The sequence below is a fragment of the Microchirus variegatus genome, assembly GCF_963457635.1.
Source record: "Microchirus variegatus genome assembly, chromosome: 9".
Taxonomy (NCBI): domain Eukaryota; kingdom Metazoa; phylum Chordata; class Actinopteri; order Pleuronectiformes; family Soleidae; genus Microchirus; species Microchirus variegatus.
In genome coordinates this window covers 29,755,876-29,770,356 of record NC_139810.1, presented here as the reverse complement: position 1 = coordinate 29,770,356, position 14,481 = coordinate 29,755,876, and the positions used below count along the sequence as shown (strand labels likewise).

Here is a 14,481-nt window from a genome sequence, read left to right as displayed (position 1 = left end):
ACCAGAGAAAAACCTCTGCATTTCATCTGAAAACTTTTCACCAGGAAATGAAACCTAACATAATCCATGCCTTTCCTATACATTTCCCATTTCTTTTATTCTTTAAAGTAGAAGTGTGGACATGCTAGAGTTCTGATGATGTCATACATTTATATTCTTCCAATTCAAACAAAATAAATAATAAATATAAATAAATAAATACATAACAATGTGTGCACTTGTGTCAACAAAAAATAGTGCATTTTCTCTCTCAGTATTTTACGCACATTTTGTAGACAATGTGCTTCATGAAATTATATATATATATATATATATATATATATATATAAACAATTATATGAAATTAAAATATAATCTAAACTGTAATCATTTTGTTGTTGTTGGAGAATGTTTCAAGGAGGGTTTTAGAGGCACTGACAGATGGATTTTGTAAAGCTTTAAAGTTAAAATATATCTTTTGAGAATACATGACTATTAGAGTTATATATCATAAGTTAGAGCAGTTTACTTGATGATCCGTTTATCATTGAAGTCTAAAAAATATCCAAATATACTTGAACTTACTCTTCTGCTATGGAGGTTTTGAAAGCTTAATAAAGTGTGGACTTATATTGTGGTGTTTTTTTGTTTATACAGTGCCAAACTCAATATTAACTGAACAATTCAGGTTTAAAAATGACATTCTGACACAGGCCACCACAGTTAGAAGAGCTTGTCAGGTTTTTTTTCTTAATTTGCTGATTAAAATTATTAAAAATATCAATATATCACCAAAAGTGATATTTTTGACCTACCCCTTGTTGTTCACAAATCTACAATAAACAAATCTACAACATATGCAACTCATCCTATGACACCTCACAATAATCCAGCCAGAAATATATTTATGAATACAGTTTGCAAACATAACATGTACCCACACAACTGTTGCTAGAGACTGTTGCTTGTTTTAAAACTCATCTTTCCTTTAGTTGTTTTTTGTTCAGAAACAGTAAAACGTAGTAAAACCTACTCTCATTTTTTTTTTAACTTAAAGAATAACAACAAAAACATTTTGTTGAGTAATATTCTAACCTATTACTTCTAAATGCAAGAAACTAGTAACAAGTCACAATTGAAAGTAACTTGTCCAACACTGCGAGTGCAGCTTTGCAACACATTGTGAGTGTGTGCTGTTGCTCTTGAATGCAGCCCAGTCTGCTTCTTCCCTGGGTTGTTGTGAATGAGGAGAGCATGGACTCCGCTGTAGTTAATCACATTTCAATAATAGGTCAGTAGAAACTTAACAGTGATTATGTGTTTATGTTTGAGACACATTCGTGCAGTTATTGTTTGCGTCAACATGGAGTTTGTTTTGTTCCAGTTTGAGATTAGCCACAACTGTTTGTGTTTTGAATCGTTGCTAACGTTTAACTAATAATGAATCTTTAACTGAAAACAAACGCTGCGTAAAAGTGGCCACATATTATAGCGAGTAGTTGCATATGAGTGGAGTTAGGCAAGGCGTTTGGTGCACATTTCAGTAAATAATACTATCTTCTACTGTGTTTTGTTAGCAATTAGCTCAAACGCTAGCTTCCGGGGGCTAGCTACTGCTAGCCAAAACAATGCTAACATTAACACGCGAGCGTGAAGATGCTAGCTGATGCTTGAGCGTGCTAAATAAATAAACAAACGTTAAAAGAAACAAAGAAAAGAGAGATTAACAATCGTCACCGAAATTAACAAATCCATTTAACATGAACTAGTTTAGGATGACGTATTTAAAGAGTGTTTGTAAACTTTAAGTCAACACTTCTATTCTATTAGAAGGACTATTTGTCGTGAGCACTGGATAATTTCTGCATGAAGATGTAAATACACTCATAAATTGATGCATACATTTGAAATAAGTGCAAAAATATATTGCATAAATATACTAGAGAATAATTCCATTGTAAAAACAGACACGATCACCCACATAAGTACACTCTAATGAGTATCATTGTTAGTAAGGATAGTATTAGTACCAGTTTGTACTTCATTTAATAGAATGAGGGTCATCGTGAAGTTATCGATGTCAACTAAATGCATCATGCTACATCAGTGTGGGTTAGTTTGGGTGTTCATAACTGATGTTTCTCTGCAGGTTGATTCAGCTGCACCCATGATGAACTTTGACGGTCTTGATCCTGGGATGGGTGACTACCCTCCCAGTCTTCATGGGACCCTGGAGGCGAGTATGGAGCCTTCAATGGATCCACACCTTAACCCCAGCCTCCTGCAGGGTGTGGAGCTTGATCCAGAGGGATTGAACGTGACAGTCCCTGAGTCAGTGCATCTCATGGAGGGGATGTTTTCCGAGCTTCACAGTGCCGTTTCAGAAGTTGGCATCCCAGTCACTGCAACACATTTTGATGTACAGGAGGAAATGCTCTGGATGGGAAACCACAGAGTGAGGACCTTGATTATGGAGCCGTTTCTGAATCACGCAGATTGTCTCCAATTTAATTTAAATACATACAATATTGTTGTTTTATCTTTTATTTGTCTCTTCAGGGCCATGCGACCTCGTTCTTTGGGCCAACAATGGGGAGGTTCTCGTCTTTCCAAGTGCATGGAACAGACGACATCCGACACATTCAGAGTTTGGAAACAGGCGTGTTGTTCCTGTCTAAGTGCAACCTCAAATGCTACACACGTGGAGGCCTTGTCATGTTCGATTATCCGTAAGTGTCAGTAAAATTTTATGAACACAAATGTCATTATGCTGAGATGAAAGGCACTCAAATGCAAGTGTAAAATTACTTATATTCCCATTTAATTAATTGGTTGATGTTAATGATATTCATATGTGCATTCTAGGATGGACGAAGGAGCGGATATGCATAGTCTCCTTGTGACTGAAAACAACACATTGGTCATGGGAGGCCTTCAAAACTATGTGTCTGAGTTTGACTTGAACACTGTTCAAGAAACTCAAAAGGTGATGCTTTGGGCTTGAGTCTAACAACATTCATAGCTAGCTTTATTTGAACTGAGCTTTTACCCACTTGTTGTATGTGCTTCATAGTTCACTGTTGAAGTACCAGGAGTGGCAATAATGCGTCAAACCAGCCGTTTCTTCTTCTGCGGGCACACCTCTGGAAAGGTAACCTGATCATGTCGCTGTGCTTAAGAAGTTTTTGGTTTACACATCTGACTCTCATGGTCCCTCTCTGTGAAAACCAGATAACCCTCAGGGATGTGCGCACTTTCAAAACGGAGCAAGAGTTTGATGCATTCTCTGGCAGCCTCTCAGACTTTGACGTTCATGGAAACCTTTTGGCTGCATGCGGGTTCTCCAGCCGTGGACTGAATGGGTTGGCGTGCGACCGTTTTCTCATGGTGTATGACCTCCGCATGATGCGAGCCGTGACTCCACTTCAGGTGCACGTGGACCCGCTCTTCTTGCGCTTCATTCCTACCTACACGTCACGCCTGGCAATTATCTCACAGACAGGTACCAGTTTGTTACTGTGGTGTCTGATTATGGCAGTTTCATATAGTGTCTGTTTGATGATTAAGCAGTTTTGTCACTTGAATATAATTGTCCACCTCCTGTTTCTTTTCCAGGCCAGTGCCAGTTCTGTGAACCCACTGGTCTCGCCAGCTTGGCCGACATTTTTCACGTCAACACTGTGGGCCAGTTGCTCATGAGTTTTGACGTCTCATCCAGCAAACAAGCCTTGGCCTTTGGGGACTCTGGGGGGTGTGTGCATCTGTGGTCGGACGCTCCTGAAGTTTCATTCAATGATTACTCCCGGGAGACAGACTTCCCTCTACCTTGCCTTGTGGAAACGCTGCCTCAGCTCGATTGGAACCACGACCTGCTGCCCCTCTCTCTCTTACCCACACCACTGACCAGCACTGAGCCACTGCTGTCAGACTGGTCCTCTGCCATGTCTACACCTAGTCCCAGGTAACACTGTCCCTTTTACTTTAGCTGATCCTGTATGAGTAGCACAGAGAGAACTCATCTATTCATTGATGGAGAAATAATTCCAAATGTATCACTAAATAATTTTATAATCAATCAATCAATTAATTAATTGTTTTACATGTTTTTTAATACAGTTTATCAACTTTTAACTGCAGTAATTTCAGCTTCTGAAATGTGAATTGTTTCTGGTTTATTTGCCATTCTAAAAATCTGAATATCTGTGATTCGGCAGAAGTTTTGTTACCCTTATTTTGGCCCAAACAATGATTAATAAAGAAAATAGTCAGAAAATAGATAGTTTTATTAATAATAAAAATAAAATAAATTTTCTGCCCAAATTAAATTAAAAGGAAATGTTCATAGATTTTGGGATATTCTACATTATTCTTACTGTCAAAGAAATCTCATGAGAAACAGTCATACATTATTTGTTAGTAACAAGTGTTGTTGGTGTGTGGTGTGCCAATCATTTAAAACATGTGTCAGGAGATTTGCCCCTGGGTGACATGTTCCCCTTCTTGACCACACACAGTCCACACAAAAGGCAAATTGACTTCTGCTTGAGTGACGTTTTTTTATAAACTCCCGTGTGATGTTGTCAAAGAAACGTCTCAGCATTTGTTACAAATGACAGTACACGTCTGTGACTGATTTTTAAAAAAATATATATTTTTACATCTTAAGTGGGAACCAGTGTCCCTGGGGGCAGACAGCCACAGCCATGATGAGGAAGTTGGAAAGTATTGAGAGACAGACCAAGCCATTGTTAGTTTTACCAAAAGGGTAAAGTGTAGACAATGGCAGAAATATGATCTATCACCAGCCATATTGGCCGTGCAACAGAACATCAAACTGTAGCTTCATCAGAAATGGGGATGTATGATCTCACTTATTACATCATAGGAAATGTGTTTCTGCTTTCTGTTTTCATTGTGGACTATTTCTCATGAGAAGTGATGTCACTTCCTTATCTGTGTATCTCTCTGGGAGCAGAGAGAATGATACACATCTTGTCATCTCGTTAAATTTAACCATCAATTTAAACATGCCCTAGTGCCGTATAATGGATCTTCCCCAACTCCTATAGTGTCATAATTTCTGTTAAGAAATGTCAGATTACTCACTGATCAATGTCACATTTATAGTTCAACAGGATGTGTTGACCATATCTGATTTTGCTTATAGAAGTATAATAATACATGCTTAGTTATAATTACTTTAATTGGTAGCTAAAATAATACACTCTTAAAACGTCTGCAGTGCAACAAATCATACAGTATCTTTGTATAGTTAGAAGGTTTGTTTATCAAATCCATTGTTTTAAAATTGAATGTCAGCATTTTAACACTTTCGTCATATCTTATTTCAAAGCAACTGTTTTTCAAGAGTCAAAATTAAAATAGACTGTAAATGGACAAAAAAGGAATACATAAGATGTGCCTATATGAAAAACAATTGATTTAAATTCAACCTACTCTTCATTACTGACACCATTTCATACGTTTTCATCTAAAAAAATATGTAAATTTTTCCCTACAGACGAGCTCCTCCTGTGGACCCAGAAATCCTGCGCACAATGAAAACTGTCGGCTTCATCGGTTACGCGGCCAATCCTCGCTCCCGCCCTCGCAACCAGGCACGTATGAACAGATCGATATGCGTACATTTGTGGTGAAAGTTTAACCATTAAATGTTTAGTCAGGATACACTGAAAACCATATAAGCGTGAATAGTTTTTGGTCTTGATTACAAAAAAACGAGTTAAATCCGCATTTGGTGACTCCTTTATCTTTTGGTCGTCTCCACTGTTTTTCTGTGATCAGTGTCTATATATTTACAACTTTAATATCAGTTTTTGAAATGTATTTTATGTGTTGATTGTAGGTTCCATATAAAATTAAAGACGTGGAGCTGGATTATGATAATTACAATCAAGTCCCTGAATCACCAATAGGGCGTGATGAGGAGCCACATCTCTACATGGTGCCCAAAAAGTACAGAAAGGTAGGATTCACCAACTTTTATTTATATAACTGGTTGATGCTATGTAACAAGTGTTTTTTTCATATCTGAAATGATGTGACGAAGACAACTTTGTGTTGAATTAGGTCACTATTAAATACTCCAAACTTGGACTTGAGGACTTTGACTTCAAACACTACAACAGAACCTTGTTTGCTGGTCTGGAGCCTCACATCCCCAACGCTTACTGTAACTGCATGATCCAGGTGAGGAGAAATGACAGTGTTCTTGTTCAGTTTTTTTGTTTTGTGAAAAGTATTTTTATTATTTTGTTTCCGTGTTGGTATTTTAGGTGTTATATTTCCTGGAGCCAATCCGGTGTCTAGTGCAGAACCATTTGTGCCAGAAAGAGTTCTGCTTGGCCTGTGAGCTCGGTTTCCTCTTCCACATGTTGGATTTGTCACGAGGAGATCCATGTCAGGTCTGTTATTGTGTCTCTGAATAACAACCACTGACTCCCTGTGTCAGAGGAGGGCTTTTAAAGCCCCCCCCCAACCATGGGTTGCACATTGTCTGAAAGGTCCTGCCTTTCTCATCTCTTTCTTTCAAGGCCAGTAACTTTCTCAGAGCATTTCGCACCATTCCTGAAGCGTCGGCACTTGGCCTGATCCTTGCCGACTCAGACGAGCAAACGGGAAAAGCCAGACTTGGCCGCTTAATCCAAAGCTGGAATCGATTCATCCTCACCCAGCTCCACCAGGAGACGCAGGAGCAAGAAGGACCACAGGCCTACAGAGGAGCCAGCAGCAGGTGGGATCAAAATCTTTGCCCGAACAAAACCACAAAGAAGTTAAAAGAAATATCATCATTTATTCGATTTATTTTTGCAGTTCTCTGGGCTCCTCTGGTGAGTCTGCCATAGGAAAACTGTTTGGATGTGAAGTGGAGAACAGCAGCCTGTGTCGCTGTGGCAAGGAGACGGTCCGTTCCTCCCTCACGTTGCTCTTCAACATGCATTACCCTGAACAGAACTCTCAGGGTGAGTTTCAGGCACTTATCTGATGAACGATCATGTTCACTGTCCTGTTTTTAAACAATTTCACTTTGACTTGTCAGAAAAGACTATAAAGGAGTATGAATTTGCTGAGATCCTTAAGAAGAGCATCTGCCTGGAGCAGAGCACTCAGGCCTGGTGTGAAAACTGTGAAAAGTATCAGCCCACAGTGAGTTACAGCCATTATCAACACGTCACACTAACATATAGCTTACTTGAAGTTTGATTTAAATACATTTTGCTGAGTGATAATGTTTTTATGTTCCTCTGTAGGTGCAAACACGTAACATTCGATGTCTACCAGATGTCCTGGTCATAAACTGTGAGGTGAACAGTGCAAAAGAGGCTGAGTTCTGGAAGGTGCAGGTGGAGGTACGTGTATTTCTGCCCTGACCGATCCAGTATGTTAAGTCATTTGAGACATCTCATCTTCAGGCTGCAGATTTGACAGAAACCCAGGCTGTTCAAGGCCATATACGTACAGTATACCAGGCAATATGTTAGGCAATTTACCTCTTCATCGGCTGTATTCATAAAGTGTGTAGATGATGGACAGCTGATGTGCACCAGGACACCAAATCTGTCAGGGACAAACAAACAGGAGATCATTTTACAGAATCCATAAAGATTCTGAGAGGCAGCAGAGGACACATGAATAATATCATTTTTCGGGTGGGGTTGTCTTCACAGTATGCCGTCAATAAGGCCTTGCAGAAAGAGGCTAACGAACCTCCGAAACCCAAGGAACCCCCACCGATGCCCACTGAGTGGTGTTTGGAGTAAGTTCCTTTTTCATATCAAAACACAAGGGTACATTATCGAGTATTTCATTATTACTAAATGTTAACAATGAATGAAATCTTTAATCTATAAAACATAAACATATTGTGATAATTATGGCATATATTGCTTGTCTTTTTGACCCCTAATCCAAAACAAGTAAAGTGATAATATCGTATTGTAAATTAAATATCGTGATAATATCGTTTCGTGAATTAAATATTGCGATAATATCCTAGCGTGAAATAAATATTGTGATAAAGTATTGTGAATTAAATATTGTGATAATATCGTATCGTGTCTACATAAACGTATATGTTTTATTCTTGCCATTATTATTGTTGTTGTTACTATTATATATATATATATATATATATATATATAATTATATATAACATTTGTGGGTTACATTTTTTGTGCAGTGGTGAGGATTTTTGCAGCATGGAGGGCTTCGACCCTCGGGCCGAGGATTTGCGAAATGTCTGGATTCCTCTCGCTCTCAAGATGTCCATCAGCAAAAGTCAGGGGCTGGAGATCAGCAGCTGGCCTGAAGGAGAAGAGGTGAACATTTTAAACCGTTTCCTGGATTAATTCACTGATTTTTAATTCTTGACTAGATGACCAAGAATTCGGTTTTCCCCCATAGTGTTGTCAAGATGTACACGTTAATAACAAATCCTCATTATGTCACTCATTAGTTAAGTGCTGAGGAGGAGGAGGAGGAGGGCGCTGCTCTGTATGACTTAGTGGTGACAGTGTCCCACATCCAAGACACTCGCACGGGTGGAAACTTGGTCGCACACATTAAAGTGGGAGAGACTTACCATCAAAGGAAAGAGGTGAGTGAATACAGATTACACTGAAGTGACTGTGAGAAATGCACGTTTCAGGCTGCTCTTGTTGAAAATGGAGGTTGAATAACGGTAAGTTGTGAAATATTTGCAGGACCAACAGTTTTATACTGAAGAGTTCTGGCATTTATTTGAGTAAGGAGGATTATTAAGAGTATTTAGAAGCATTTTATTATCCTGATTTTCAAGGTGATCTGTGTGTAAGACAATAACACAGGTGGACACACAGCTAACACACTCCTTGTGTGAGCGCATATTAATTATGCCATCTGTCAGAGGCAAAGTTAGTCGTTTTTAATGTGATGCATTGTTTACAGGGAGTCACACACCAGCAGTGGTATCTCTTCAATGATTTCTTAATTGAGCCAGTTGACAAGGTAAACTTTTATTTGCGCTTATTTGAACATTTTTGTCTGCAGCCGTGAGAAAATAGTGTTTTTCATTTTGTTGTTTTCTTAAAGGCTGAAGCTGCACAAATTGATGTGAGCTGGAAAGTGCCAGCCATTCTCTATTATTCCAAGAGGAATTACCACACCAAATACGACCTCCGCAGTGAGTTTTACACCCGCAGTTTTTTTCACTTTTCCCTTTACCCCACATTTGCCTGCATTCATCTGACTTTGCTCTCCGTCTCAGTTAAAAATCCCATAGATGCCAGCGTGCTGCTGACTGAAGCTTCGCTGGCTCGGAAGCAGAGGAAGAGTCACGCCACCTTCATCCCCCTCATGGTCAGTGAGATGCCACAGGCTGGAGACTTGGTGGGACTGGACGCAGAGTTTGTTACTCTCAATCAGGCGAGTCTGCATTCTAATACCACTGTGTCTTCACTGAGAGAGGGAGTGGGCGTGTTTTTGTAAATCCATGTATACATGCAGCAGTGATGGGTTTTCTCCATGACCATGATCACACCGTGGAAAGTCACAGCTTACGTCAGCTGTGACTTTCTTTCTTTGTACTGCAGAGCCAGTGTGTTGGGTAGATAATTGATAAGCTGCAAAACATTGAAAAAAAAGTCTGACACTTTTAACTACATTTTTACTCTTCAATATACGTCATTTAGTACATATAGAAAAGGTTTTTAAAAACTGTGAAACTCAAAAACAGGGATAGTCTGAGATTGTTTGGGATTCTTTAAAATAGCTTTGTTAGAAAAATGACAAGATAAATTATCAATCAAAATACACTGTTCAAAAGTTTGGGGTCACCTATACAATATTTTTGTATATTGTGTATATATATCTGTATATAAATATATGTGTATATATTAATATTATTATTATAATATTATATCTCTGCATTGACTCTTACTGACAGCTCTTTTATAGTTACCCTATCGTCTTAGTACACGTTAAATAAAGCTGACTCATGTCAATGCTTGCATCTGCAGGAGGAGGCTGAACTGCGCAGTGACGGCACCAAGTCGACCATCAAGCCCAGTCAGATGTCAGTGGCCAGGATCACCTGTGTGAGGGGTCAGGGCCCCAACGAGGGGGTTCCTTTCATCGACGACTACATCTCTACTCAGGAACAAGTGAGAGAAAAACACTCAACATGGTTTTACAGTTTTAGCTTAGGTAAAACCTAATGCAACACCATTTCTTAAGATAGACAGTACAAAAAATATCTTTCAATTAGGACTGAAACATTTACTCTTCAATCCATTACTAAATGAATCATCAACTATTTCTTTGTTTCCATTATTAAAACAAGCTGACTGATTTTACAGCTTCTTAAGTGTGAATATTTTCTGTTTTCTTTGCTCCATATAACAAAGAAATCATTAATCATTTTGGTTTGTGGACAAAAATAAGACGCTTGAGAATGCCATCGTTTCCAGGTTCTCTGACATTTTGTGGACCAATCAAAGAAAATAACTGACAGATTAATCGATTATGGACGTAATCATTAGTTGCTGCCCTGCATTCAGTGTTGGAAAGACTGTCGGATGAATTTAGGTATTTTCCATCAGTTTCTGTGATGTCAGTGTTTTAATTGATTATCTAGATCTAGGGGTGTCCAAAGTGTTTCCCTTGTAAGACCAAAATTGAAACTTGATCACTAACCAGAAGTGAACAGCACTTGGACATTTACTGCTCATTTTCTGCCTACCACACACAGTTGCAATATCAGTGACTGCTAGTGTTGATGTACTTATCTGACTTCCTGCCCAGATGTGCTCTGCCCTTGCACCAATGCATTACACAAGAAAGTTTAGCATCCACATAAACTACTGGACCTGATGTAAACACTCAAAATAGCGCAAAATCATCCACACACATTAAACCTTTCGGAAAAGTGTCTTTTATCCTCTATTAGGCTCGTATCAGGAGATGAAGATGATTGCTTACTTATATTTGTTCTTCCAGGTCGTCGACTACCTCACTCAATATTCTGGCATCAAACCCGGAGACCTGGACGCAAAGATTTCCTCCAAGCACTTGACCACTCTGAAGTCCACCTACCTAAAGCTGCGCTTCCTCATCGACACGGGCGTTCGCTTTGTCGGTCACGGCTTACAGAAGGACTTTCGGGTCATTAATTTACTGGTATGTTATTTGTTTTTTTGTAAGTCACATGCATATTAACGGTCATAACTGTTGTTTTCATGACTTACACTTGTGCTCTTTTGTGGTTTTCAAGGTTCTCAAAGACCAAGTCATCGACACCGTCTACCTGTTCCATTTGCCTCGCAAAAGGATGATTTCGCTCAGATTTCTGGCCTGGTACTTTTTAGGTCAGTTGAAATGAAAACATATCAAAGTCAGTGCAACTGTAGGAACATCTGTTTCTGTGAAGGTTACTGTGTGTATCAAGGTTGTTTCAGCTCCGTGTTCATCCACTCGATTCAGATGCTGTGCTGGGCATACACATGCCAATATAAACAGAATATTCTATTCTCTTAGTTTCAGGAAGTACTGCTAAACCGCAATGGTGAAAAGAAACGCCAGGTATTTCTTTTATGAGACCAGTCATCTCTGGAGTTGTCTGGTTAAGCTATTCAAAATAATATGATGTGTTACAGAAATGGCAGTAAAATAAATTTAAAAAATAAACAAATATGTGGTTTTGGAAGCTCAGTCAAGAGAGTTTCTTTGAAAATTGGTTTTCCATAAGTTCAACGACAAGGTGAAACTGAAACTGAAAGTAAATGTTAATGTGGCGTTTTGTTGACAGCTGATAGTAGTGATAGCAGTGTTTCCTAAAACTCATGCTGTTTATTTGAAATGAAAACAGAGAAGTATGGATGCAGACTCATCGTATTTGTTTACTTATCTAATTACAAAACTGATCACCTGACTTTTTTTTTTTCCCTGCCTCTACTGTGCGGCTCCCGTTCACAGACCTGAACATACAGGGGGAAACCCACGACAGCATAGAGGACGCACGCACCGCCCTGCAGCTGTACAGGAAGCACCTGGAGCTGAGCCGTGGAGGCGGCAACGACGAAGTCAGGAAGGTGCTGAAGGGACTCTATGAAAAAGGTCGCCAGCAGGACTGGAAAGTCCCAGACGCGGACACAGGAGATGGTCAAGGTAGCCCAAAAAGTACGACACAACATTGACTTAGATGCATGCCGGTGTCACTGTTTAGAAGGACGGGGCATCATGGTTAAATGGTATCAAGTGATTAAAAAGCACCGTCCTTTCCTCAACAGGTGCTGCCGTGTTTCCCTCTGTGATGGGGCTGTGAGCTGAAGCGTGATCTCCACTTCAGTTTGTCACATCTTGTGTACTGACTTTGCATTTGTCATGGCAGTGCACACAAGTGTAAATGAAGGCCATCACTGCCTGTACAGTCGAGTTCACCGCAGCCGTGCACGCTTTTTTATCATGTCAAAATTCTGCTTTTCATTCATTCATTAATTTTTTTTTAAAAGAAATTATATGTGGATTTAATAATTTCAGCTTTTTTTAAAAAAAAAAGAAAGAAAAAATGAATGTTACATGATTTTTGGTGAATGTAAATAAAATAATGTATCATGACCCCTGTTTGAAACTTCATATTCATTTCACGCATGGGACGCATGTATTTCAGAGGAGACATTACATTATAGTCTCTTAGAGAATTTAGAGGACTTTATTCAGAAACAATGGTGAAAACGGACAAAAACACAAATCAGAAATTTGAAAAAAATTGAAAAAAAAAAAGAAGTATGAAATAAGTGGTGCAAAATCATCCCTAAAGGTGAAACTTTGTAGCACAAAGTAGAAACTATGACCAGAACATTTAAAAAAAAAATTGTGGACGACATAGTATAGTATGACTTTTTGTCAAACTTTCGACAACATAGTATAGTATGATGTTTTTGTCAAATTTTGGACCAAAACATTTTTGGACAACATAGTATAGTATGACGTTTTTTGTCAAATTTTGGACCAAAATTTTTTTTTCTCAAAAGTTGTCATAGTTGGACCAAAACATTTTTTGGACAACATAGTATAGTGTGAGGTTTTAGTCAAATTTCGGACAACATATGACGTTTTTTTCAAATTTCAGACCAAAAGATGTTTTTCAAAAAAATTGTCAGATTTTGGACAAAATAGTGTAGTATGACATTGAGGTCGACGACATAGTATAGTATGACGTTTTTGTCAAATTTTGGACCAAATTTTTTTTTCAAAATAAAATTCTGATTTTGGACGACAGTATAGTATGACGTTTTGGTCACATTTTAGACTAAAAAATATAGTTTTTTAAATTGTCCGATTTTGGACGACATAGTATAGTATGACATTTTGGTAAAAATTTTGACCAACATTTTTTTTTCAAAAAAATTGTCAGATTTTGGACAAAATAGTGTAGTATGACATTGAGGTCGACAACATAGTATAGTATGACGTTTTGGTCACATTTTGTGCTAAAAAAAAAAAATGTCAAAAAAATGTCAGATTTTGGACGACATAGTATAGTATGTCGTTTTTGTCAAATTTTGGACCAAAATTGTTTTTTCAAAAAAATGGTCAGATTCTGGACGAAATAGTGTAGTATGACATTGAGGTCAACGACATAGTATAGTATGATGTTTTGGTCACATTTTGTGCTAAAAAAAAAAAGATTTCCAAAAAATTTTCGATTTTTGGACGACATAGTATAGTATGTCGTTTTTGTCCAATTTTGGACCAACATTTTTATTTTTAAAAAATGGTCAGATTTTGGACGAAATAGTGTAGTATGACATTGAGGTCGACGACATAGTATTGTATGACGTTTTGGTCACATTTTGTGCTAAAAAAAAAATTTCAAAAAAATTTCAGATTTTGGACGACATAGTATAGTATGACATTGAGGTCGACGACATAGTATAGTATGACGTTTTTGTCAAATTTTGGACCAAATTTTTTTTTCAAAATAAAATTCTGATTTTGGACGACAGTATAGTATGACGTTTTGGTCACATTTTTAGACTAAAAAATATAGTTTTTTAAATTGTCCGATTTTGGACGACATAGTATAGTATGACGTTTTGGTAAAAATTTTGACCAACATTTTTTTTTCAAAAAAATGGTCAGATTTTGGACAAAATAGTGTAGTATGACATTGAGGTCGACAACATAGTATAGTATGACGTTTTGGTCACATTTTGTGCTAAAAAAAAAAAATGTCAAAAAAATTTCAGATTTTGGACGACATAGTATAGTATGTCGTTTTTGTCAAATTTTGGACCAAAATTGTTTTTTCAAAAAAATGGTCAGATTCTGGACGAAATAGTGTAGTATGACATTGAGGTCGACGACATAGTATAGTATGATGTTTTGGTCACATTTTGTGCTAAAAAAAAAAGATTTCCAAAAAATTTTCGATTTTGGACGACATAGTATAGTATGTCGTTTTTGTCCAATTTTGGACCAACATTTTTATTTTAAAAAAATGGT

At 37.9% G+C, this 14,481-nt stretch overlaps 1 protein-coding gene across 2 annotated transcripts; it reads left to right on the top strand.

The window, feature by feature from the left end:
• Window positions 1–2,146: 2,146 nt before the first annotated feature.
• pan2 (poly(A) specific ribonuclease subunit PAN2) lies at window positions 2,147–12,447 on the top strand (the record flags this gene model as incomplete). Of its 2 annotated transcripts, none has more annotated exons than XM_083894567.1 (25): window positions 2,147–2,434; window positions 2,539–2,708; window positions 2,845–2,965; window positions 3,053–3,130; window positions 3,211–3,481; window positions 3,595–3,940; window positions 5,501–5,597; window positions 5,846–5,965; window positions 6,070–6,189; window positions 6,276–6,404; window positions 6,534–6,733; window positions 6,814–6,962; window positions 7,040–7,146; window positions 7,251–7,349; window positions 7,668–7,756; window positions 8,180–8,318; window positions 8,456–8,596; window positions 8,926–8,985; window positions 9,070–9,160; window positions 9,245–9,402; window positions 9,996–10,139; window positions 10,975–11,154; window positions 11,249–11,342; window positions 11,950–12,141; window positions 12,264–12,447. In XM_083894567.1, the coding sequence occupies 25 exons, from the start codon at window positions 2,147–2,149 to the stop codon at window positions 12,296–12,298; spliced, it is 3,618 nt and encodes a 1,205-aa protein (XP_083750693.1). In that variant the 3' UTR covers window positions 12,299–12,447. The 2 variants fall into 2 exon arrangements, with proteins under 2 accessions (XP_083750693.1, XP_083750692.1); XM_083894566.1 differs by having other exon boundaries at window positions 11,950–12,153.
• Window positions 12,448–14,481: the final 2,034 nt, after the last annotated feature.